The sequence below is a fragment of the Perkinsus marinus genome (genome assembly GCF_000006405.1).
Source record: "Perkinsus marinus ATCC 50983 genomic scaffold scf_1104296943930, whole genome shotgun sequence".
NCBI lineage: Eukaryota > Perkinsozoa > Perkinsida > Perkinsidae > Perkinsus > Perkinsus marinus.
Window position 1 is genome coordinate 189,812 of NW_003211646.1, and position 24,105 is coordinate 213,916.

General features: G+C 51.4%; 9 protein-coding genes across 9 annotated transcripts; 5 read left to right on the plus strand and 4 right to left on the minus strand.

Annotated features, from left to right (window-relative positions):
* Nucleotides 1–229: 229 nt before the first annotated feature.
* Pmar_PMAR018072 (Vascular non-inflammatory molecule 2 precursor, putative) lies at nt 230–2,575 on the plus strand (the record flags this gene model as incomplete). The annotated part of the gene is made up of 4 exons (XM_002780976.1): nt 230–424; nt 518–1,160; nt 1,335–1,891; nt 2,561–2,575. 4 exons carry the CDS (start codon nt 230–232, stop codon nt 2,573–2,575), a joined length of 1,410 nt encoding a protein of 469 aa, XP_002781022.1.
* Nucleotides 2,576–5,537: 2,962 nt separating this feature from the next.
* Pmar_PMAR018073 (M protein, serotype 5 precursor, putative) lies at nt 5,538–8,692 on the plus strand (the record flags this gene model as incomplete). The annotated part of the gene is made up of 16 exons (XM_002780977.1): nt 5,538–5,634; nt 5,771–5,889; nt 5,935–6,045; nt 6,092–6,184; nt 6,230–6,316; nt 6,487–6,627; nt 6,677–6,791; nt 6,839–7,038; nt 7,082–7,141; nt 7,185–7,268; nt 7,379–7,417; nt 7,759–7,936; nt 7,980–8,083; nt 8,128–8,327; nt 8,376–8,494; nt 8,619–8,692. 16 exons carry the CDS (start codon nt 5,538–5,540, stop codon nt 8,690–8,692), a joined length of 1,821 nt encoding a protein of 606 aa, XP_002781023.1.
* Nucleotides 8,693–9,985: 1,293 nt separating this feature from the next.
* On the plus strand, nt 9,986–11,628 carry Pmar_PMAR018074 (hypothetical protein; the record flags this gene model as incomplete). The annotated part of the gene is made up of 10 exons (XM_002780978.1): nt 9,986–10,064; nt 10,119–10,250; nt 10,299–10,382; nt 10,430–10,568; nt 10,618–10,694; nt 10,741–11,002; nt 11,038–11,116; nt 11,257–11,313; nt 11,355–11,471; nt 11,524–11,628. 10 exons carry the CDS (start codon nt 9,986–9,988, stop codon nt 11,626–11,628), a joined length of 1,131 nt encoding a protein of 376 aa, XP_002781024.1.
* Nucleotides 11,629–11,730: 102 nt separating this feature from the next.
* Nucleotides 11,731–14,536, plus strand: Pmar_PMAR018075 (hypothetical protein; the record flags this gene model as incomplete). Its single annotated transcript, XM_002780979.1, has 15 exons — nt 11,731–11,772; nt 11,818–11,916; nt 11,964–12,062; nt 12,111–12,233; nt 12,282–12,379; nt 12,902–13,002; nt 13,208–13,331; nt 13,375–13,470; nt 13,518–13,604; nt 13,651–13,762; nt 13,804–13,904; nt 13,958–14,045; nt 14,072–14,163; nt 14,231–14,342; nt 14,393–14,536. 15 exons carry the CDS (start codon nt 11,731–11,733, stop codon nt 14,534–14,536), a joined length of 1,518 nt encoding a protein of 505 aa, XP_002781025.1.
* Nucleotides 14,537–15,826: 1,290 nt separating this feature from the next.
* Pmar_PMAR018076 (hypothetical protein) lies at nt 15,827–18,376 on the minus strand (the record flags this gene model as incomplete). The annotated part of the gene is made up of 17 exons (XM_002780980.1): nt 15,827–15,942; nt 15,998–16,113; nt 16,183–16,286; nt 16,330–16,444; nt 16,491–16,547; nt 16,590–16,700; nt 16,744–16,800; nt 16,858–16,930; nt 16,982–17,018; nt 17,072–17,177; nt 17,221–17,361; nt 17,411–17,488; nt 17,530–17,695; nt 17,742–17,844; nt 17,893–18,026; nt 18,102–18,261; nt 18,308–18,376. 17 exons carry the CDS (start codon nt 18,374–18,376, stop codon nt 15,836–15,838), a joined length of 1,734 nt encoding a protein of 577 aa, XP_002781026.1. The 3' UTR covers nt 15,827–15,835.
* Nucleotides 18,377–18,478: 102 nt separating this feature from the next.
* Pmar_PMAR018077 (hypothetical protein) lies at nt 18,479–19,888 on the minus strand (the record flags this gene model as incomplete). The annotated part of the gene is made up of 8 exons (XM_002780981.1): nt 18,479–18,577; nt 18,622–18,697; nt 18,746–18,893; nt 18,939–19,013; nt 19,057–19,177; nt 19,223–19,323; nt 19,370–19,534; nt 19,819–19,888. Coding segments are annotated over 8 exons (854 nt in total), but the record flags the coding sequence as incomplete, so codon positions are not given.
* An 81-nt stretch (nt 19,889–19,969) lies between these two features.
* On the minus strand, nt 19,970–21,095 carry Pmar_PMAR018078 (Guanylate kinase, putative). The gene is made up of 7 exons (XM_002780982.1): nt 20,979–21,095; nt 20,839–20,878; nt 20,699–20,791; nt 20,557–20,653; nt 20,332–20,466; nt 20,209–20,282; nt 19,970–20,155 (listed from the first exon to the last, which is right to left on the minus strand). The coding sequence occupies exons 1-7, from the start codon at nt 21,082–21,084 to the stop codon at nt 20,041–20,043; spliced, it is 660 nt and encodes a 219-aa protein (XP_002781028.1). The 5' UTR covers nt 21,085–21,095; the 3' UTR covers nt 19,970–20,040.
* Nucleotides 21,096–21,212: 117 nt separating this feature from the next.
* Nucleotides 21,213–22,067, minus strand: Pmar_PMAR018079 (ubiquitin-conjugating enzyme E2, putative; the record flags this gene model as incomplete). Its single annotated transcript, XM_002780983.1, has 5 exons — nt 21,213–21,288; nt 21,335–21,374; nt 21,421–21,529; nt 21,581–21,720; nt 21,926–22,067. 5 exons carry the CDS (start codon nt 22,065–22,067, stop codon nt 21,213–21,215), a joined length of 507 nt encoding a protein of 168 aa, XP_002781029.1.
* Nucleotides 22,068–22,956: 889 nt separating this feature from the next.
* Pmar_PMAR018080 (hypothetical protein) lies at nt 22,957–23,992 on the plus strand. The gene is made up of 2 exons (XM_002780984.1): nt 22,957–23,413; nt 23,587–23,992. The coding sequence occupies exons 1-2, from the start codon at nt 22,988–22,990 to the stop codon at nt 23,911–23,913; spliced, it is 753 nt and encodes a 250-aa protein (XP_002781030.1). The 5' UTR covers nt 22,957–22,987; the 3' UTR covers nt 23,914–23,992.
* Nucleotides 23,993–24,105: the final 113 nt, after the last annotated feature.

The window sequence follows — 24,105 nt, forward strand, 5'->3', positions numbered from 1 at the left end:
AAAGTGCGAACTGCACTAAGATCAACTTGGTCTGAATCAAAGTTGTGAGTGTTAAGGATTGTGGACAGTGTTTGTATCACTCTGTCACAGTAGCTCCTGTACCTAATGCCGCCTTGATCGGTGTGCAATCAATCAATCGTTACAAGTCGTGACGTTTCCTCGTTGGAAGCGCCTATTATGGCATGTCTAGTATGTACCTTCAGCGCGTACTTGCATCCTCCCTTCTACTATGTTGTACTTACCACTGTGGTTGGCTATAGCAGCGATAGCCATCGCCGACGCCAGACCTGTCGTGAGGGCAGCAGCAATCCAATACGCCTCGAAAGCCGTCATCACTGATCCTCCTCCTGCCAACTTGGCACGTGATCTGATCGGTCTCAGCAAGCTAGTCAATAACACGGCGAAAACAAGGCCTGATATAGTGGTGAGAATCTAGTCAGTTCGATCATGGGCCGCCAAAAATACACCGCCTCGTTGTGGAATAGCTGGGGGCTTCTTCTCCACTTCATTGTATCAGGTCCTACCTGAGGCCTCACTGTGGGGTTGGATACTGGGCTACTACAATGGCACCGATGCAGGCGACCGAGCTGCCCGCCGTGCCGGGACCTTCATAGCCCATCACGGAGATATTCCCATCAACTGGAGTGAGCCTAGCTGTAGCTGGTCAAAACTCGATTGCCTAGAGTCTTCGCAGTGCGAGGATCCTCTGCCGTATCTCAGCTGTCTAGCTCGCCTTACTAACGTCACCCTAGTTGCTAACATCCTTCATAGGCCTACATCTGATGAGCAGTACAATACTGAAGTTGCATTCGGTCCTGATGGTGCCGTACTAGAATACTATCATAAGTGGCATCTCTTCGGAGAGGCCCCTGCCTTAGACCAACCCGTAGCGAAGAAGCTCGGCGTGTTCGCGCTACCACAGAACCCTGCTGTAAAGGTTGGCTTGGTCGTATGCTACGACTTATTGTTCGTATCGAACCTCCTCGAGATGGTCAGAAGGCATGGTGTGTCCTTGATCGTATTCTCGACTTCATGGGCTTCGGCTTATCCATCGTATAATGTCGTTATGGAGCAACAGGCCATGGCCCGCTTCCTTGGAGTTGGTATGATCGCTGCTAACAACGCAGCAGCTTACAGCAACGGTGGTGGGCTATATGACGGTACTGGGCAGCCGATAGCAGTCTATATGGATCCTCGATCTTCTCGAGATGTCGTTCTCACCGGAGCTATCACTATCTTGCCGAGTGTCACACGCTCGACAGCTCCGCCTAGCGAGCTGAATCTATCAAACCCCCCTTCTCGAGTCCTTCGGCGGCCTATACGGTGTTCGCTAGGTACTCCTGAAATCACTGCCAAGTACAGCCTGGATGAATTCGACGGTGGATGCGACATAGCCGAGTTGAAGGCTGGTCGCCATCAGCTTCATGCCGTCAGTCCGAACAAGGCCATTGAGTGCAGAGCAACCTTCACTGTTACGAATCAGATTGGTGATGGTCATCACCTCAGCCGCGTGGCTCTCGTCGCCTTCGATCAAGGCTGGGTGTTCCCTCGAACGCCTGATGGTTGGAATGCCCGAGGATGCGCCCTGGTCAGCTGTCATCCTGGTAAGGCCGAGCCATGCAAGTACAGTATGCGAGCGGTGGGGCCCGACTTCACTATCAAGACTGGTCTCGAGCTGCATTCTGTCATCCACTCCTCAAGATGCTATCATGCGCCATTGGCGATGGTGGGCTACGGTACAGGAGGCGCCCAGTTGTTACAGACCGAGGAGATCGACGTTAGCAAAGGTGTCACTGGTGCGTCGTGGATGAGGATCAAACGATCACTCGTTGAACTATATAGTGTAGTTTTGTATGCTATACAGGAGAACAACGATCCTATCGAGGATCTGGTAGAAGCTGATGCTGAATTGATTGCCTATCCTATGTTATATTAATGATGATTGTTTCCCCTCCCGTTTGCATTAGCGTTTATCGAGTTGGATCACTCCCCGAATTCAACAATCATCAGCGTGGAAAAATTGAGTTAGGTTTGTTTGAGCAATGATGGAACGTAAGGTAGAGTTGTCTCGCTAATGAGGTTCTGAAGACCTGGACCAAGCCAGAAATAAAATAATATAGATAGTTTGACTATGGTGTATTGTCCCGTCATGGATCATACAAGATCACAGTCGAGGACAAATAACACCACATCATAGAATAAACCACGTTCCTCGTATACGATCAACCCCGATATAAACTTTTGCACGGTTGGCAGGTGTCTTTACTTCATAAGGATCGCTGTAGTAATAGTAGACTTGATAGTAACTGTTGTGTTGGTGGATATCTTGGGAGTTGATGTAGTAGATCTGCAACGGATCATCTTTCAGTAGTAGTTGCAGTAGTAGGTTTATTAGTAGTAGTCGCAGTAGTAGAATTATTAGTCGTAGTGGCTGTAGTAGGCCTATTAGTAGTAGTGGGCGTAGTAGGTTTTTTAGTAGTAGTAGTGGCTGTAGTAGGCTTATTAGTAGTAGTGGCTGTAGTAGGTTTATTAGTAGTAGTTGGTGTAGCTGTTTTAGTAGTTGGGCCACCACTAGTTGTCGTAGCAGAGCCAGTAGTAGCTGTTGTAGTAGGGCCACCTGGAGTTCTCGTCGTGGATGTTGTCGAACCGGTTGGAGTGGTTGAACTTGGTTGCTGAGTCGGAGAACCTGAGGAGATCTATACCGTAACTCCTACGGGAAGTGTGCGGAGTAATCCTATCTTCCAGGAAACTAACCTGTGAAGGGCCGAATAGTAGGTGCTGAGCCGCATGCACTCATCCACAGTGAGACCGCCATCAACAAAATGGATACCAGGAAGATGCGAATGTTGAAAACCATTTTGAGGAGCGTAACGGTCAATCTGCAATACGAGCCGTGAAGCAATGCCATCATACTCGACACGTCAGACTCAGAAAATCTCATCATGAATCGACACAATCGCGACACACCGCATCCGAGATAGAGGACTGGAGAATATCAGCGGAAATGCTCGCGGGGAGGGGCACTTCCTCATTCAGAGTACAAACGTTCCGAATGCTGACAGCGACCATAAAAGAATGCGAGTCCCACTCTGGCTATCAGGACACGGAGCTGCAAAGGTCAATGACAAAAAATCGCAGTTCGATGCGGATTTCCAAGGTAAACTATGATTCGAGACTGTGAAGGCGGGGAAATAGAATTTGATGCATGCCCTCGCGATGATGGAGGTCTTGAAAACGCCGATGAACAGATTCGTTCAAAGGGGCGGAAACAAGGAGGCAGTCGGAACGACAATACACTATGCTGCATACCAGAAAACTCGGTGAACCGAGATAACATAATTTCATATCAGTCCCTCTCCCCCCGTCAGTGGAAATAGTAGTAGATGACGATGGGCTATTGTTAATCGAAGTAGGTGGTGAAAGCCCAGTAGTCGACGTATTCGATGTGGGTGTGGCAGTGTTATCAACGCAGTTGCAAGTCAACCGAGGTTCATTTTGGCAGGTGAGGCTTGACTCCCACCTGCAGTAAGTCCACACATCTCTCAACACGTCAAGGCAGAATTGATCTCCTATAGGACAGACCCGGGCTGGTTCGTAGAGCGCCAGGGTTGTGTACTGCCCACTCTCGTTACCGCTATTCCTTCGACCTGAAACAAGGCATTCATACAACGATAATAGCTACCATAAGAATCGAACCTGCCACGCCTGGCCCCATAGGAGGAACACGATCACAATGTAACAGTGATGAACGCCTCACGACCATTGGTAGATTCCTCATGAGACACTACGCATCAATTTGTTGCAGGTGCTGGACCTACAGGATTCTGTGACGTAGTAGGAGACACGTTGATAGTGCGCCCCATGAGCGCATGCGTGCAGCCTTATGGGGCGCACAAACTTGCCATAGTTTGGCATAATGCATAGTACCAACTGTACTGATCCCTCAGTATAGTTGGTGTAGGACCCGCCAACACCTTGAGAGCGTTCTCAAGCAACAGACGAGGCGTGTGCTTAAGGCGAGTGAAACTGATATTTCGAAATTGGGTTACGCTTGCCTTGGGACCTCGAGCGCACCCTATTGTTGTGAGTGTTGCCTCGTTCCCGAAGCAGCAGCAGCGAGGCGACGGTAGTAGAGTACACTAGTGAAAGAATGGAATGAGCTCCTATAAATCCTGTAGGAGCCTCCTAAGAAAACGCAAGGGCATGGGAATGTTAAATTGACCTAAATGCAAGAAGTGCACGTAAACGGCTAAGAGAAGGGGCCTGTTTCATAGGAGCAAATTGCGCCTTAAACTTAAGTAACGCCTTAAGTATACCTCAAGTAACTCCTTAAGTTGCTTGTGAAACAGGCCCACAGTCAGTCAATTCCTCAGGCGCATGTAAGGTTTCTTGCGCCGCTAGTAGTGCGTCGAAGACTATTCGAGTTATTGAGTTGCATGGCCCCTTTGGCTAAGTCATAATTGATAATTATTTCTTACAAAATCTCCAGTTATCATTAAATCTTCAAGAATAGCTCGAACCATGCCAGAATCCGCTCAAATAGTTCGCCTGTCTCGAGCTTGCCACTCGTTAGCTCCGCTGAATTCATAATAATACCTCAGGAGCGGGCTGGAGCCTCCTGAGACTAGAGCTCCCAGGAGTGTGCGAAAGTTTCAATTGAGCACTTTCGAAAGCACTCCTGAGATCAGTATTCAACTAGAAATTTCTTCGATGGGAAACGGTTGGGTTTATTGCTTCCACAGAATGGCAGTCGGCTATTGTACGCATTGGTGTTACAGAACGCTTCCAAGCTCTACGACTATTAATATGCGTAACATATTCATCCGGTTTCGTCGGCCCCAGCCACTTGTGTTAGTATAGTGACTGTTGCCCAGAGCCCTCAACAAGCCGCGTTTGCGGGGTATTGCAGTGAACTGCTAACTGACCTCTTCCCATGCATCCTCTTACCTTGGATGTATCTTATGTTATCACAAAGGAACTGAAGGCGGTAGAGGATGAGTATGGTAGAGTAAAGAGGATGCTAGGTGATAGAGGATCAACTCTCCCTGGTGCCCCGTTCGCATGCCAATTAAGACTTTGTTCTCTTCGCGTAGTCGTGTAGGTCTCATTAGTTGCAATCTACAATAGTCTGCTCTATTCCGAACTCCTAAACGTTTACCGCATCTATTTTGGGCCTTCTGGTCGCCCTTGTCGTATCTCCACACGGGAGGAAGATAGGCTGAATGTTCAGATGCTGACGAGATATGGTCCCCCAAGGGGGCAGAGGCGTTGGGCACCTGGCATTCCCTCTCGGTCTTCGTCGATCCCACCGACTGGCACAGAGAGCCTAAGCTACTAGCATCTGTGAAAAGCGTGCAGTCCCTTAATAGACTCAATGAAGTAGAATCGCTCTGTCTAACGCCTCATATACTGTATAGACCTTGACTAGGCTTTGGAGAGGCGTATCAGCACTTTGGCAGCGATCCTCAATGCTGCGAGATACGGTTATTATAGGGAGCTAGCGTACGGCAACTGAGGGGGCTTTAACACTACTATACATGTCGACAGCAGATACCTGCGTCGATGCCTCGACGATGCCAAGCTGGCTCTTCAGGAACTTTCAGCTCACCTCGGATACAGCCATCCCCCCTACATGTAGTCCCCTACAGTACTGATCCAGCAGCAGCAGGGTTTCTTGCCTCAGTGTATCCGTCAAGTCTTCCAAGGAGTTCGCAGGTAGTAGAGTCCAAGTCGGGGTCTCCGCCTTCCTTGTTGAACTGAGAGCATCCAGGTGACCCTACAGAGGACGGAGAGGCTGTTACGGTCGGTTCCATTAAACTGCCAGTTAGTGGATGGACAGTTGATGAGGTCTTCAAGAGGCTCGACAACACTGAGGTTTACTTCTACGATGTAGCTACGTCTCAGTGCACTCCTCATTGAGAGGTCCAAGTCCAGATCCTCGGTGTGTTGGAGCCCCCCACTCGAGACCTGGTGAGGGAGGCTATTGCTAGGGCCACAGAACGACTGTTAATGGTCATATCGCAGTTGAGGGCTCAGCTACAGGAGGTACCCTAGTCAGTGCAATGAGTGTCGAGGGCCAGCCTTCTATCAGGAAGGGACGGTGACACCGAAGACACCAGAGGAGATAGCCGCCAGCTGTCTCCGTGAACTCGTATCGGAGCACCTTGTGAAGTGGAATGTTATTGTAGGACAAAACATGGCAGGCATGCTCAGCCATCATCAGGCGTAGGTCAATACCATGCTGCAATTGTTGCCTCCTGGCGAGTTAGAAGCCTTGACCGAGAGGCTCAACGTGAAACAGCAGCATCTAGCTGGAGTAGTGATAGGGATAGTTTTGGCGGGGCCTGGTCGTCGACCTTATTGGTATCTAATGCTTTCAACCACTATATGCTGTCCTGTCCTCTTACCTTGCTGATGGACTGTCGCAGAGTTATCAGCCTGCGTCCGCGGCTCGATCCCTTATCTGCATTCATGATGCCCTCTCAGCCCGTGAGTCCAGCGGTAGTAGATGAGGAAGCTTCCGCACGGTTACAGCAGCAAGTGGCAGATCTCGAGGGTAAGCTCAAGGAGGCAGAATCTAAACTACATAATCAAGAAAGGGAGTTCGAACGGCAACTAGCCAAATGGGTCCGATCATGTTACTGCCTCACCTGGTGTAGCACTTGAAGACTATCAGGACACAGAGAAAGCCGCCTTGCGAGCATCCTTGGCCGCGTCCAGATCATCAGAGTCGGCAGCTGGACAACACGCGTCTTTGGAAATGGCGACGTTGCGGGAAGACCTAGAGAAGAGTATGTCGAATTGGAACTATCTAGATGGTCTGTGGGGTCGGCCTCAGGTCAGGAGGAGGCAGCGACCCTCAGAGCTCAACTAGCTGCTGCTCGAAAGAGTCAGGTGCAGCGTGAGCAGCATGACGAGAACATCATTAGGGCCAAGGCCTTAGAGGAGCACACTGCTAGACTGGAGGAGGAACGTGAGGCGCTACGTTGTGAGTATGAGGGGCGGATTAGGGAGCTAGAGGAGGCATTCGAAGCTAGAGTAGTAGGGGGAGAGGGTGGTCCGACAGAGTCCCTATGAACAGATCAAAAGACTTGATGAAGACCGTGAAGCCTTACAGAGGGAATTGTCCACGTATCATCAAGTAGTAGGGCCGACTCTTAGCTCGAGTCATTCGGCTGTTGCAGCAACAGCAACGGGTAGAGGAGGAGAAGCCAGCGAGGGTGAGGAGGGATAAAAGCAGTCAATGTCCAGCATGCGGTGGTAAGGAGGTAGCCACTTATTCCTAATTGAGGTATCGTTTAGCACAAGAGCTGACTGAGGGAGAGAAGGAGGAGCTCAGCATGTACCGCCACCGATATGGGGTTGAGTGTGCTGGTAGGCTCTAGCCTTCCCTTATGAGGCCTCTGATCGGCATAAGGTGCTACTGTTGGAGAAGTAGACGCTCTGAGGCACTTCATCATCAGCCGTAGTGGGTCGATAAGGAAGGCTCTCACTGAGAGGACATCAGTAGTCACTAGGGATGGTGGGTTCATAATCATTGAGATAGACCCGCTGGAGGATCGGCCCTCTTAGCCTTGGCGCGGTATCTAGCGTTCAGCTCCAACCAGAGTGGTCTACCTGACTTCCTGGACTACTTTAGCGGTCGCATCCTTGGGCTCGTCAGTGGCAGCGATGATGGGCAGGAGGCCAGCATTGACGAACTGCTCAGCTATCTACATGTCCGTCTAGTATCTCTCGTCTCTGTGATAGGGACCTTAGGTGGAGGAGGTCGTCCTCGAGGAAAGGATCCAGCCGACGGGAGAGGAAGAGCGGAGCATATCGAGCCCCGTGCCCGAGATGCGAGATGGAGTCTCGCAGACTGAGAAGAGAAGTGAGGTGGTCCGGGAGAAGCCTCGAGGGCATGGCAAGGATAGGGACGAACCCGATGAGGCCAAGGGTGACCTGCTGCGTGCTTACACCTCATAGGATGGTGAACTCAGAGTCCCGATTCGATATGCGGACAGCCTTCCGTGATCGGACGAGAAGGGAGCTAGTGAGGCCATTTAAGGAGGAAATCTTCCTGCTAAGGAAGGACAACGAGGAGGTGCCGCCGACGCTTCAGCCATAGTGGAGCTAGTCTTCTATCAGAAAGCCCTCCGTATGGCGGTCCTCCAGAAGAAGCTGGAGAGTGTACAAGCACAGTTGGCTGACTTGGTCAAGTCTGAGGACCATAACCTTACTCAACAGCAGAAGAATACGGTCGCTCGTCTGCTCAAGGCTAGTGATTTCACTAGCCAAGGCGACGATGACGACGACCTGCAAAACCTCTTGGATGGCGTGGACGTTCCGTGAGCTCTCATAACACAGCGGGGAATTCCCTGTTCTTCTTGGGTAAGGTATCGGGTTCTAGCCGAGGCGGCGGTACACAAATCGAGGCGTCATATGCTCTATTTCGACTCCAAGATCCGGCAAGCACGAGAGTCCGCCCGCAATGCAGCTAAGGCGAAGTGGTCAGGTGAGTTTCCATAGACTCGATCGGGTTTACTACTCTCTATAGGAGGAGAGCTCGCAGAAGTACATGACTCTCCTCGGGTGAGTTTATATCATCATGATGTGGAAAGGCGATAAAGTTCTCCCAGGAAAAGGCGATATTATCTGCGTCGCCCGTGAACCTGTCTTTCTCCCCACCCTCTGGATATCTCTGCAGCGTTGAGGAGTTGGAATCGTCTGCTACCGAGATTGATGCTCCGGTGATACGTCTGGAGTGTCTGAGGCTCTTGTGTCACGCTGTTCAAGTCAGCCCTACTCCTCATCGAGCTCCAGCGATGATCTCGAGGGCTCATCAGTCTTTGCTCGAGATGAATTAAAGAGGAGGAAGAGCCGTCTCAAGAAGGGTAGTGGGATTCTCTTGACTGGATGCTGAACCGCGCTCTCTCCAACCTCTCTGTTCTCATCTTTGTTGCATCATCCTTCCGTCCAACCTCTTGCTATGATGTATATCAGGGTCATTGACCCCGTGCAAGCATTCAGCTCTGGTCACGTTGAAGAGCCCTCGTCGACGTGGTCGTAAGCATCGACGCCATATGGAGCAGAAAGTCCGTCAGCTGAGGCGCCTTCTAGTCGACGTCGAACGTGGTGTAGCGTGCCTTTCCAGTGACACAGAGGATAATGATGATAATGATAATGACAATGCTCGACCAATCCTCCCACCCGTATTACCACTACAACACTTCCTCTCCTCATATCGACCTACTCAGCCCCTGCCAGCCCACTCCCCTGGCTCATCATGGACTGTATGGAAGCGGCTCGGCAACGACTCATCGAGGGACACTTCCCCGCGCTGGATGATGGCCTCACCTCGACGGGTGTGTTACTCCTCAATGGCAGTCTCCCATGGAATCTGTCAGGACCCTTCTCCCCACGGCTCCCCTTTACAGCGCCGGTCGAAGATTCCAGAGCCTCCGAGCTCGAATGAGCTAATGAAGAGGTAGATGCCCTTGAAGGCCTATCGCAGTCACTCTGGTCAGATTGGCCTCGGTGCCCAAAGCACCTGCTTACCCCCTCCGCGTGAGGGAGCGTCGTAAGCAGCCCAAGGTGCTACTACAAGGCCGATCTAGGTCCTCTATCGGGTAGGAGCTTCTATACAGACTGTAGCTCGATGGCCCCTATCAGTCGTACTCACCCTGTGCTATGGGTTGCTCCCAACGACTGCCCTTCTATCTTGAGGACGGCCAAGAGGGGGTCTACGGGAGGTGGTGTAGTGAGTCGACCCGCCACGACAAATCTGAGATGGGGGGCGGCCCCGGGCCGTAGAGCCCGGCTGTTGTTCAACAACACTTCCCCTAGTGGTTTCCTCCCGAGACCATTCGCCCCGAGATCCCCTTAGGACTCCCCTGTAGCATGCCCTCCACGGCCTGTGTCGTTTTCCTCATTCGATCGATTACTGTTGCTTTTATTCGTCGGCTGATCGTCATACTCACTTCAGCGTTTTTGAAGCCTTGCCCTCATGGAGTCATCCGAGCGACGGCCCAAGGCGAGCGCCCTATTCCCATCTCTAGAGTCAGCCCTGTCTCAGGCATGCAATGGTAAGTATATCTCAGCATGGACAGACAGCTCATTACCCTCCTATGCTTCCTCAGGTCATGGGAGCCCCTGCCTCACCGTCAAGCTGTTGCGCTCCGACAGCCTCCTGCAGACCACAGCTTCTACTGCTATTGTTACAGCAGCTGTTGCTAACAGATGTGTCTACTATGCTACGGGGACTCACAGGAGTACTCTAGACCGGCCTACCGCCTAGCCTCCTCATGGTCCTGTGTTAGGTTCTGTATATAGATGGTATCCCGATGACAACCAAGTGGAGCAGATCCAACTCCCCTCTGCAGCAGCAGCCGGGCAGGCTCGAGGTAGGCTTTCCGTAAGGCTGCCATGGGCCCCCATCTGGCTCCCTCAGGCTCCACCTCGGCATCGTTCGCTAACGTGTGCGCGCTCTTCCTCGACCCTGTATCGGCTTTCCACTGCATCATAGCTACGGCTAACAACATTAACTATTACGTTAGCTTCGACAGCCCCTCCGCTGTTGAGCTGACCAAGTAGGTGACCCCTCCCCCCTCTCCTGTCGTAGTCTTGTGGTCCCCTTAGGCTCCGTGGTCATCAGATCGAATGCGTCGAGTGGCCCGAGGCTTGTGTCACTGGTGATGGAGCGTTGACACAGACAAGTAGGCCTAGCAGCCACTGTGGTCGTGATGCTAGGAGGTTCTGCAGGTACCGGCGATGTCGTAGTAGGCACACGAGCTGGAGTGTTCTTCCTTTTGAGAGTAGCCAACGGTCGAGAGGTCAACTTCAGGCAGCTCATGGGTAGCCTCGGGCTTGGAGGCCCTCATCAGCCCTTCACCTCAGAACTGCCCCCATGGTCCCCGAACCAGTCCGCTATCACCGCCATTCGCATCTTCCAACCCCGCGCGGGCCCACCGCATTCATTATGCTGCCTCATCCAGCAGGCTCATCTACTGTACCCAATAGTCCCGTGCTCAACACTTCTCCTCACAGAACTCTCCTCAGCTTTGGCTTCACTGGTGGTCCCAATGTCGAGCACCTCTTTGCCGGAGTTGGCTCCGGTACCGTCGTCAAGAGGGACCATGTAGGCTCCACCTCCTGCTACTCGCGGCCCCCACTAGTTATGAAGGCGCTATTGCCGCCTTGAATAGCATCGGCGTTCATAGTAGATCGTCTAGAGCGCCACGTAGCGTAACGTTGTTGGGAAGTATCATTGTTCTCTAGTTACTCTATGAGACGCCCCGTGTAGCAAGGCCGGCCCTGGAAGGGTTCACTCTCCATGTAAGTTGCTTGGCATTGGATTGTGCCTTACGACTTAGCAGGTTCGAGCCACCGAGGGCCGAGTCATCTGGGCCAGCCCCTCATGCATGGTAGAGTTTGACCTCCCGCAAGCCACCTCCCAAAGCCGTCAGCCCGTCGTCGACTCCAAAGCAGCCATCGTAAGGCAGCCCCCGGCTTCCTCACATCCACCAACACCTGTCCCAATGTCAGATACCATACCCTACCCTCAACGTGCTGCCCAGCAAGCACAATGCCACGACTAGCACCAGCTCAGAGTATCCTAGGGCGTGCGCTCCTACCAAGTACAACCCATGAGTGGTCCTAGCCCACCAGTGAGTGGTCGCCTCTGTTAGGTATCACATAGTACTCCTGTACTCCTCCCGCATAGTAGCAGTATCCCGAATTGCTCCCTATGACATGGTGTGTTCCCTCAACCTACCGAGTGCCCAATATGGCAATGTAATGCGCGTCGCCTTAGGGATGGTTTCATCCCTGAGCCCTCAGGTACGGTCACTATTGGTCCAGCCACACGACTGTGCGGAGGTTGCCTTGTACAGCGATAGAAGAGTCTACGAGCTCCATTTCAATAACGAGCAAGATCAGGTGGGCCCACAGCGTCGTCGCTGGTCGTCCGAGATCCCTCACTGCAGGTATGGCGACAGTTGATTACCCGCAAGAGCTTCTCTGAGGCGTTGAAAGTGGCACCGAACGCAGAGGACAAGGCGTTGGTCGTGGCAGCGGAAGGGGAGGTGGGTTCCCTTGGGCGGCAGTAGCTGGGGAGACGCTCGATGCATCAGGAGCTCTTTCGATCGAACGACTTCATCGCAGCAGCCGACAAGTTGGCACAAGCCGGCACCACCGCCGTATCCTTTGAGGAGGTCTGTCTGGCCTTCATCTCACAAGATCAGCACAGGGCTCTGGTCAGTTGGGGGGTCTTTGCTCGCTACAGTTGAAGGTGTTGACTTCAGTTGAACTACGTCACCAAGCTGACTCGTAGTCTAGTCTATGGTGGAGCTCGACGGAAAGGAGTACAAGTCCCGGTCATGTTCCTGTGGGCAGGCCAGATGTGAGCCCCCGATACTAACTCAGCATTGCTCTCACGCCTGCTGTAGATACACCCTGTTGCTGAGCCGGGCATTTGCTGAGGATCCGAGGGATGACCACGATCAGGCCGCAGACCTCCAGCGTGATCTCATTGACCTAGTTCGGCTTTGTCGACCGCATCTGGACGAGGCGTGCATCCAGGCGGTATAAAGCATGTAGCTACTCAAGCCTCATGAGCATTTCCGTTGTGCTAGTTATATAAACTTCTAGAGAGCAGTGGACTCTACGACTCGACAGTGCTCGTAGCTGAGTCCCTTGGCGACATACGAAAGGCGGTTGACACGATGGTTACACGAGCACAGACTGAGCGAGTGAGCCATGCCTGGAATCAGCTCTATTAATGATCCCATCGAGTAGGCGTTGGAGCAGCTGTATCGGTATGATGCCACCAAAGAAAGGGACGATCTGATCTACGAGTAGGCATGTTGTATTCTGAGGGCTCACGCCTTCGCCCACGGAGTAATGGTGTGCTTTGTGCCACTAGGTTCTCTCCGGTACTCTTCCGTGCGCATCCTGAGCAGTTCATCACCTACCTGATAGCCGTGCCGAGGTCGGGGGTGGGGTCTTGGCAGACTGTGGACCCTCGTCGGCTCCTGCCAGCCCTCAGAGTAGCCCTAGCCTCTGGTCCGAACTCGGAAGTAGCAGGATGTCCCAGCAGGATGGCCGCGATAGCACACTGTCAGATACGCCGTTCGTCTGCTACCAAGTACCTCACTCACTGTTGCTGCTCTCCTGGAGGAAACCGTATAGTTCTTGGGCTGGCACCATACTTTCGAATAGACCCTGTTAGGTTTGTCTCGCACTATGCAGCTCATTGGGGGTGAGCCCTCGTCCTGGACTGCTCTGATGGACCTGCTGACCCAGCTGAAGGCGATGGAGCCCGATGAGGATGGGGAGGAGCAGGAACTCTGCCGGTAGGTTGCCCCTGATAGGATCCTCTATGATCTATTCTATTAGGTACATCAGGACTCAAGGCGAGATGCCGCACTTTGACGTCACCTCCGCGTTGAGGGTTTGCTACAGCATGGGGAAGACTAGAGCTCTCACTGTTGCGTACGGCGCCTTGCAACAGGACGGCGCTGTCATATGGCCTCGTTCAGGTACGGTCTTGTAGGGCAGTACAAGCTCGCAGTTGATGTAGCCTTGGAGCATGACGATCTCGATTTGGCCATCCACAATGCACAGAGGTGAGCACTAGGAGCTCTGCTAGTGACGCTTCATTCGAGCTGGTAGATGCCGGTCGAGCAAATCGGAGAAGAGGAAGATATGGTTGACTATCCTGAACTATGAGGCTAAGAAGGGCGATATGAATGCTCTGTTGAAGTTCTATCAGGAATCAGATGACGTAGGAGATTCGATCCCATGCCCAGTGGTATGTCCTTTTAGGTTCTCACCATCGCAGACGTGCTCAGTTCGATACCTGTGAACAGTAGCAATGGCGCTACGTTGGGTATGTTTAGGTCGGAGATTGAGAAGAGCCTGGATCAGTAGGGCACGATATACTCCTCAAACTGTCCATCGAAGTGTCCTCTATGGGTAGGTATGAGACTGACATACATCTCTTGAATATGGAGCTCGAACAGCATAAGAAGACTATGGATGTAATCGAATCCTACACGAGTCAGCGAGTAGGACTATCCGTTGTATGATTCAGGCTGTCGAGCGAGACTTCGGCGGTGGGCCGAGTGATGGCAGCAATGTTGAGGGTGGTCTTGGAAGATGTGTGATATTGTCGCAGACCCAGAGGTGAGCTGGTGATCTTGCCTGGACCCTGCTTCCGATATGTTGGTTTTTGACGCTTATCCTCGTGCAGGTGCGATCTTTGTCGTCAAATCATCTACTCTCGTGGGTTCTATGCATTCCTTTGTGGACACACCATGCATAAGGACTGTCTTGAGGAAGCAATCGCCTTGATGCCACCTGCGGTGAGTTATCTGCCCGGAGCTGTGGGAGAGTACGGTGTTGTCCTGTTCAGAGTGGTACGGACAGTCCCAAGGACCCAGCAGCTGACTGCTACATATGTGGTTCTAATTTGATGGACTCGTTGTTTATGCCGTTCATTGATCCCAACTACGATCGCAATGAGATGCGAGATTGGGAAGTCGGTATTGGACGTTGACGTTTCCAAAAACGGTTTTTTGTGTTCGAATGAGTGTACATACGTGGCGGCCACGCTCGCACACATGAGTAATTATCAACTACTTTCCGAAGCACATTCTTGACATATCATCATACTGAATAATTCTAGTAGATGGCCACAGGAAACCACTCAGTGATTCAATCAGGAAAGGCATGGGCAAGCACAAGTATCAAGAAGCATTCATCATCTATCTCTGAAGTGACATGCCTCGTGTTCGAATGAGAATCCTTCGGTTTTTCCTCTACGATGGGATCGGTCTTCAGCAACACGAGTCTGCCACCAGGAAGGGAGCTTAGGGAAGTTGAACATCGCAGCTGCTCCTCCTTTACGATACGTCATATCTACACTCACACCAGAGCGGTACGTCGAACAACATGCTGGTACGGGCTTGCAGTGCTTCAGAGGTTGCCGCTTCAACAGCACGGCGACGAGCAAGGTTCCAAGGAGGTATTTTTGTCCTCTCTCCCTCCACTCGATGTGTTCCTGCCGGCACCTGCTGGATCACCCCCTCGAGGTCAATGCATTGTGGATCATACATCGGCTCTGAAGGGGAGCACTGCTCGAGAGTGCTGTAGCTGTACGAACCCTCCATCGCCATCAATTTGCCACGGGCATCAAAACTTCTATCATCTGTGGAGGTAACAAAGGCGGCAACTTTTCTTGCGATACTAAAAAGAGTGTATAGCCATGATCCCACACTATGCCCACGTACATCAATGCGGGATCATCTCGACGTTTGAGCCATGGTAGTGCGCTCGGCTCGAGTAAGCGAGGTGCCATCTACACACATCACCACTCTGAGGGCTTCGGCTCCTCTAGAAGTGGTACATGAGAATCATGCCGTTGCATCTTTTGCCGGCGAGTCCCATTGGGCGGAGCGAAGCCCGGGATCGGTCCTTGTGGATCCCTTGGAGTATCAATCGTGAGAGTGTGAACCTACACTCATTGTAGACAGCTAGACGCTATGCAACTATGGATGCTAGGGTGCTCACTCAAACAGGCGACTCGAGAGTGCTTTAACCGATGAGAAATTGGCGTAGTAGACGATGTCCGAGCGGAGGGAGCCTTGGGCCTACCCGAAAGCTGTTTGTGTTGGCATCCGTTGAGGGTTTGAGATCAACACCACGTCGTTTCTTGTGTGTCCGGCTCGACATTGAAGGGGAAGTGAGACTGCATGATGGCTTTTCTATGCATTCGAGTAAATACTCCCGTCCTTGCTCCGACTAGAAGCTCAACACCATGTGGTTGGAGAACTATGATGATTCCGCATGCATTGGTCTAGAGATAGAGGATTCTTGAGGCTCTACCGCGCTTAGCAGTACTCCTAGGCGTCGCCTTCTTTGCTGAAGCAGCTCGCTTCTTACTGCTGGCATTGGGCTTCGTCCCTAATCACCCAGAGGCCCTCGGCATGAACGGCTACCTCCATCTATGCCACATTACCTCGATCGTCGCCTTCATTCTCGCCTTCGCCGTCTTCCATAATTACATCTTCAGTAGCAGCTTTCTTTGTACTGTTTTGGGGGTCAACAAAGTACAACTTCTTCACTCGCAAGCCCCTGATCAAACCATCTATTCGACGACCACTCGACCGCCGGCATTAAACCCAGCGGTGACCTCATTCTCACTTGAAAAAGCGGCTGGGGTCTTGGCCCTTCATCAGCGAACCCCGACTAGGGGGTTGGATCACACCGAGGAACTCCAACGTACAAAGGCACATTCCGAACCGAACCTGGTCAGGAGCAGTTGGTCAGCGCACGGTGGAGAGCATAGACCTTCATATCCTCCGAGCTCGGGGCGGGATCCTCGACGTCTTTCACCTTCTCACAGAAGCTGGTCCAAAGGTCTTCCAGGTCAATCGTCCGTGCATGCTGCAAATACTGGCGGTATCTACCAACGGACCCTCATGCAAGTGAGGACGAATCTCTCGACCTACACTATGGTGAGGTCGCTTAGCTTCTCGCTATACCCAGGGGGGAGTTTTCCACTCGAGCTGAGAGGCATCAATGACGATCCGGAGAAAGCGCTCATTTACTCTCGAGGGACCTCCGAGATGGACCTCTCCCGATCCTCTCCATCCACAATGGCGTCCGCTTCCCCCAAAGCGTCAAAGAACACATCCACATCTAGCACGTTCAGGCATGCACTGACCGGAGGACTGCGATGAGGCTACCAAACTAAAGCCTCACTCAGAGAGTTCTCCCGACTTGTCCCATTCGCACGCTGCAGCTCGCAGAGGGAGCAAACTGATAAGAAGAAAGACCATTCTCCATAGCGACTCAGCAATCCAAGCAGTTGCTCACTCCGTTGATATCACCGCTGCTCCCAGCGTTTGTCGAATAAAAGTGACGAGGTCGCTGACATGCTTTGTTAGTACTGATAACATATTGGCAATAAGAGGTCATTCATACCCCTATCCCCACCTACCTGTGGAAGCCTGTGGGAAGGCACTGCCATGGGGGGCCTGAGAGTATAGCAAGATGGACAGCATCATCATCACCACCTCGAGAGACCCACCACTTTATTCTGCAGGCTCTTGAGGAACATGATGATATCTCCCAACTCGGTCCCATGATGACCATCGAGACACTCAGGAGGCAAGATCCGTGAGGACTTCTCCAACCTGATACGAACATGAGTACGATGGGGGGAAGGAGTGGTACCACGAGGCCGTCCTCTCGACACAACTCTTGAACGTCACTGTGCTCATACCAGATAGCTTCTCAACGGCAATGCACATCCGCTCGATGTCGTTACGCAAGCCGACTTCATCTTCAGGGAACAGGTAGGGCTCGAGCCGAGCAGACCTACACACACGAGAGGGGTCCGTCTGGGCTAGTCCCCACAGCACCCCACTTGTCGGTATGCTTCTTCGCAGTGGTCCGTGCCAGGGCATCCCAGAACAAAGCCAAGGCAGCCACCTTACTCCTCTGCCTACAACATGATGCTCAACGAGAGCACGGGTTGCTGCTCACCCCAAGAGGGTTCCGAGATGCTTGCTAGCCTTGGCCTCGTCGAGGCAACCATCTGCTTTGGTGTAGCCTCTACAGCCTTCCTTTTTCAAATGGACCGCCAGGGCCTCTCTCGCCATCTTACTCAGTCCCGCTAGCCTCGACGCAAATGCAGATGATAGTTTCTTGGCTGAATACTCGACGCCATCACTACTGAGGTGAACTCAAAGACTCACCATCACCAGCAGCCCTAGTGACCACTAGAGGGTCGCAGAGCACAGACCACGGGTTGCAGTCGAAGTAATCCCGCACGATGAAGCAGATGGCTCGCATAACGTCCTGAGGGAAGTTGCCCAAGCTGGAGGGAGCGGAAGGAGAGTAGGTCACCTCGTTGCACATCCTGGAGTTCATGAACATATCTCGTAGTATTGCCACTGTCTGCTTAGATGCTATCAGAGGGAAGCCTAGGGCTGGCATCTGAATTTCTATAACGTCCATGAAGCCTTCGAACACTGCTGTACCTGAGGAGCTACAGTTAATGACAGTTCAAGTACCCCATCTCCTTCTTGTTGTTGATGATGAGGGAGGCATCCTACTGTCAAGCAAGAGGATCTCATCCACGAGCAACACTTCATCCATCTGCCTGACGAGGTCCATTACCCCACCGTCCGATGCACTCACACCCGAGACCCCCAGGATGACAGTGACGGGGAAGGCAGAAAAGCAACCAGGCATTCCATCGTACTCGCCCCTGACCTGGCTTGACACTAGGGTGACCAGTCCAAAATGCAGAAAGGCTCACTAGGTTGACCAGGAGCTCCATGAGGACCTCTATGGTAGCGAGGTTGGAAGCATCGGCATCCTCCATCATTATGACGATGGGAGGGTTGTCTTGTCTGAGGAGGAGTTGCTGCTAGAGGACGTCTCCGCACCTTAGTACACGTGCACTGTAGATCGATACCATTCCCTCAGTACACTGAGGTCGTTGAAGCCTTTCGATAGCAGGCCCAGCACAGCCTCGCTCACTGTCATCGTCAGGGGTACACCGCCTCCTTGGCCCTTCCCAGTGTACCTGCCCAGTTGAGTAGTGGAAACCAACACGACTGCCTCTGGTACCGAGCTGGCCTCGACCCGTCATCATCGTCCGAGTCGTCGCTATAATCAACATTGTTCTCTCGTCGAACAGTAGTATCTACCCCGATAGCCGATTTCGATGTACCCACGGCCGAGTCGGTCCTACTAGGAGTCCTGGCGTGGGATGCAGCTGGCTTGATAGGCGTGGCGGTAGCTCCAGCAGCGTATGCCGCGGTCCCTAGCGTCCCTTGGCTACCACTGGATGGAACCGGTGAGCTGTCACTAGATAGTAGACGACTGAGGATCCTCTTGATCTGACAAGACGTGTGCAGTCGGCCCAATAAGAACAGTAAACCTACGGCAACCTCGATGCTCTGAAGGTCCGATCGATTGAGCAAGACTTGGTAAGGCGTGACCTCTTTAGTGCTCAAGGCCTATAAGTCTGATACCACTCCTTGCTCCAATCGTTGGTCCTACATCTCCAAGTTGTTGAAATACGTATGTCCTATCAGCCGAGGAAGCCCCAGCAGTGCCCACGATAGTCTTAATCTTATTACTACATCCCAACAAGTGCGCGGTGTCGTCCACAGTCAGTGAGCTGAGATTTCATAGGCATACACGAGAGGCTGCCCAATGGTAGTACTCAATGACGTCCCTCCGTCCCGGCCTTGTATGCTTCCGCATAATCTCTGAGAACCTCTCCGACATCCACTCCCACAGTCGAGTCAGGGCTATTTGTCGGTCCTGATATCAACCATGGCGTTCTATTTAAAGGGATAGCAAGCCTCACTTTGTCGAAGTAAGCATCTCCTATTGCCGATGGAGTCACTACAGGGTGTAGCCTATGGGATCCCCAGTGCGAGGAGGCAGACAAGCTAGCCTCCTCAGCACCAGGCAAGCCGGATTGAGGACAAGACCTCCCTTGGGCTACTGGACCAGTCGACATGGCTGTAGCCTGAGGAGTGTACAATACACTGCTTACTTTAATACGTGCTTTTTGCGAACCGCATGAGATGTCGATACTAGGGAGGAATATTCATCGATAACTAGCATTCCATATCAAGATGGAAAATATGCACATGGTCAGCTGCGTATGTTCGTAACAATGTGAGAATTCTCAGGAACTTGTCGGGAAATGATGGCCGTCCATTTCTACCCCGATTCACATATAAACTTGTATGATTAGTGCGGAAGCTCAGCTATATATTCCTCCAACACTGCTCCCCGTGGGATCCCTACCCTTCTATCAGTCTTGCATGCTCTTATCGACCAACCTTGATGAGGCTGGTAGATCTCCCCTGGCTTGGGCCTAGGCATTGGAAGTGATACTCAATTCACTACCATCCCCCACAGCGACCCATTCCATTAACAAACACTCTCCTCAAAGTACTACTAGGAACGTGGGCAAGTCGGCAGGTATGTATTCAGCAACAACGAAACGATGTAGGAAGAGACTACCGACTAGGACGACTGTACATCACACTGAGAAACTACGAAGGCTTTGAACTTCTCATAGCAGCTCGGGAAGTCGTCGTTGATGAGCACTAGATCCCAGAATCCTGGAATGTCCCTATACCTGTTGATACCGTAAATCCTCCGAATCGCACAGCAGCATCCCCTGTAACCTACGTCATCTCTTTCCGAGCAGTCTCCAATCGTTTCTCTATCGCTGCTTCCGTCTCAGTCTTCCGATCACGTAAACGCTGAAGTGGACGAGCTGTTCGATGCACTACCAGAACATGCTATTGTCACCTTCTCGAGAACTTGCATGCTAGGTGGTGATATGAATACGTAGGTTGGATAGAAACCAAGATCAGTCGAGGCCTTCAATGACTCTACTCCTTGCACATCGATATCGAGGATACAGATCTCACCGTGGGATAGTACCTACCACACGCTCACCTTATGCTGAATCAAACGACCATCACACGACGACAGAGAATGCCGATGCGTTGGCGGAAGTTTATACAGTCTTACTTCTCTCACTGAGGCCTTGGAGGTACCGTACAAATTGCCATGGACTTCCGCATGCTCGATGAACTCGCCATCAGCCATCGCAGCCTCCATAGTGGGCCTGAGTTCACATCCGTAGACCACAGAGGCTGATAGCGGCTATGACCTGCTGGTAAAGTGATAAGACTTCCCATCAACCTCTCCAGTCCGCATGCCTCGAGTCGTATGGGATACACTGAAACCGAAGTGGCCAGGGAACCTGAGAAAGCGTTCATCGAGAGAGCTACTCTCAGAGTCCTCTCGTACTCCTTCAACAATCGTTTTATGAGGGTAGACTTCCCAGCACCTAGGGAAAAAACCTTAAATAGCCTTCAGATTCGCGACCATATCGAGGGTATTCACATCTCAATATTCCATAATCGTAACTACCCTAGCCCATGTACTACCACTCGGACCGCAAAGGACCAGTACGTCGTTTGGTTTCCTTACTGCTACTCCTCTAGTTGCTGTCATTAACCCTCTTCGTAAAACCTCGGAAAGGCCGGAGACCATCACAATCAGCTGCAAGACTCGTTTTTGAGAAAAAGAATTGTCCCCACTGCGAACACTGCACCAAGACAACGTCGTTCTATGATGAGAATAGTACAGGTTGAGAAAAATAGAAACTAGACATTCAGTGTTTAGCGGCAGACAGTATCAACGAGCTTCTGTCTGTCCATTTCCGCATCCTTCTTCGTGGCATTTTCCATGGTGTACCTATATGAACCTGCCAGTGGCCGTGACGATGAGGTGAAGGCCTTACATGTGAGCTAGGGAGTTGAAGCCTCTCCGGTCACCGTTGCCTGACAGAGTGTACCGAGTAAAGACACTGTTTGTTACTGTTATTACGAAGGAGATTGCCCGCATCACAGTTGAGTGGACTGTCAGCATTTGGTTCGGCTAGTAAGGAGAGAATCGCCATACAAACGTATGTTAATGTCCACGCCGGTGACCATCCCTGAACGAGGTAGAGTATTGATCATAGGCCCCACTCATTGAAATTCCCTACATCTCTTTTGAGAATGTCCAAGCATATTTCACCAGTGTTGTAATTGACATTAGGGTGGAATATCTTCGTAATCATAGTAACCTTGGGAGGCTCTATGGGATACATCGAACCACATTGTAGATGCAACACGAAGTTGCCACCTGACAATAGGAAAGGTCAGGATTCCTCAAGCAAAGAGTTCGCAAGGATGGCTTCTACTCCATTCGACTTGATTCGAGGAGAAACAACAGCAGAATGAGCCTACAACTCTTCTTGTTATGGCCAATCCTTGTTGATATTTCATTTATCACTGACTACACGAATTGGTATACAGAATGTATTGATAAGCAACACAATTGTTGATACCTCCATAAGCCCGGTCCGTCTTGGGCGGGCGAATGACTGCCACCCAATGCTCAAAGGACCCTCCAATAATCTCAAGATCGATATCCGGGTTAGGATGCTGACTAGCTTCCTTCAGCTCTTTCACGAGTCGTACTCTCGACATGGTTAAGGTGAGAGAAAACACTAAAGCACGGCGATAAACCCCAAGTTAGAAGTGATGATGTACCTAGTTGTGCAACTTGCATATATAAAACTAATACGGAAATGGATATTGACGAATCCAAGTGCATGTCTGTAAATGCCTTGGGCGCGCGCCGCAGAATTATGGTCGCATGATGCGATCATACTCCCGTCGTGCCGATCGGAGGAGTACGGAGTGATTTACGAATACTGAACAGCACGGAATGATGATAGCTGACGAGAAAGATTGGAATGCCATCCTGGGATGGATGACGGTTTCGCGTTGTCTAGTGACTAAGCCAGGAGGTCTATACCGAGATACAGAGGAGTGCGGACGGGTGTGCAAGGATGAACGCTAGCGGTTGGTGAATTGTGAATCTACTATGCTTGTATCCGGTAAGGATGCGGAGAAGTTTCGAGCTCTCATAAAAAGTGACACTGCTAGTTTGTGGTGGCGTGCACGATAGCACGCAGGCGCAGTAGAAGACAGTGTGGCAATATAGTTGCTACTACACTGAAGTGCACCCTCCCGTAGCACACGGATCCAATAGGATGCAATGGGGAAGGCGTTAGCGTCATTGCACCACTCAGATGATGCTTCTTGAGGCATCTGAGCTTCAGTAAAATTTCTGCACATCGTGGGGGGTGTTGGGACTTCGCGGCGACGTGAATAGGCAATATTCCGGGAAGAAAATCTCAGGGTGATACCAATGGAGATGGTGAGCGTAAAATTAACAACGGTCAGTGTATAGAGTACCGTTGGGACGGATCTCTACCGGACAGCCTTCTGGCGCCACCCTGTAAGTTGTCGTTCCCTGAACCGTCGTATTATATGAGTCGTAGAGGATGCATGCTTAGCCTGATCCACTAGTCTGCAGGCGTTCGGGGATTCACCCTATCATAATGGCTGCACCCTTCACTTCTCTTGTTCCGCATTTGAGCGTAGACCAGTTCTTAGTGCTATTGGATAAAACTGACTTTAAGGATAAGTCCTTCAAGATCCTGGGGGGTTTGAGCAAGCTCCAGGCGTTGGCGGGTCACCCTGCTGAGAAGGATCTTATGGCCTTCGCTCGAGTGCTTTCTATGGCGAGGAAGTACATCAAGTTTGGTAAATCTCTGCAGAGTTACCGCCAGTTGGATGCCGAAGTTAAACCTGTCGGTGATCTTCCTGCGAGTTACGTTAAGTTCGAGGAGTGGGTCGACTTCGTACAGTTGCTTGTTGAAGACCTCAACACCCTACACAAGGGGAGGTTCTTGAAAGCTTTGGGTATCCCCAACATACCCAGATTAGATCGGCTCGAGGACCAAGCATGGTGGCTATGGAGCGGAGTAAGTTCCTGCCTGTTCGATTCCTCGACATTTGAAGCATTTCTGGCGTCAAACATATCTATTGAGCATTTCAGCCATGAAACTCTGTTTTGGGAATTAATGCATTATCAAATCTCTATGATGGGTCTCCCTCAGTATCGCGATATCTCCTACCTAGATACATGTGTGTTCAGGTGGCTTGGGTTCTCTACTATGCGAAGTTCAAGGTGGCCCGTGAGAAGTGGTTGAAAGCGAAGTTGGACAGCTCGGATCCTAACGACGACGTTAAAGTGAAAGCCGCCTATGTTGCAATGATTATGCAGCTCTCGGCCCTGGTGAAGATCTCGTGCGAGTTCACCGAGTCAACGTTAGCGTTGGGGTATGTACCGATGTATCTCAAGATGAACTATCCGAAGGCTTTGAAAGTCCTTCAAGTACTGTGTTCATTGATGAGTGCGACAAGCTCCATGCATAAGCTGCTCATCAATCAACAAAAGCTCATGAGTAGTCGAAGCAAGTAATCCAGTGAACAACTAGATATTACACGATAAATAGATCTAGATATAACTATCATATTTTGTGTAGGAATGTTTTCATCATGACATCTGTTGGGGTTGCGCTGCTTCTGGGTGTGAGTGGGAGGCCGAGTGAGTAGGAAATAAACGAAACCAGTGGTAGCACGGGAATAACTCAACGATAATGATAATCGAGGT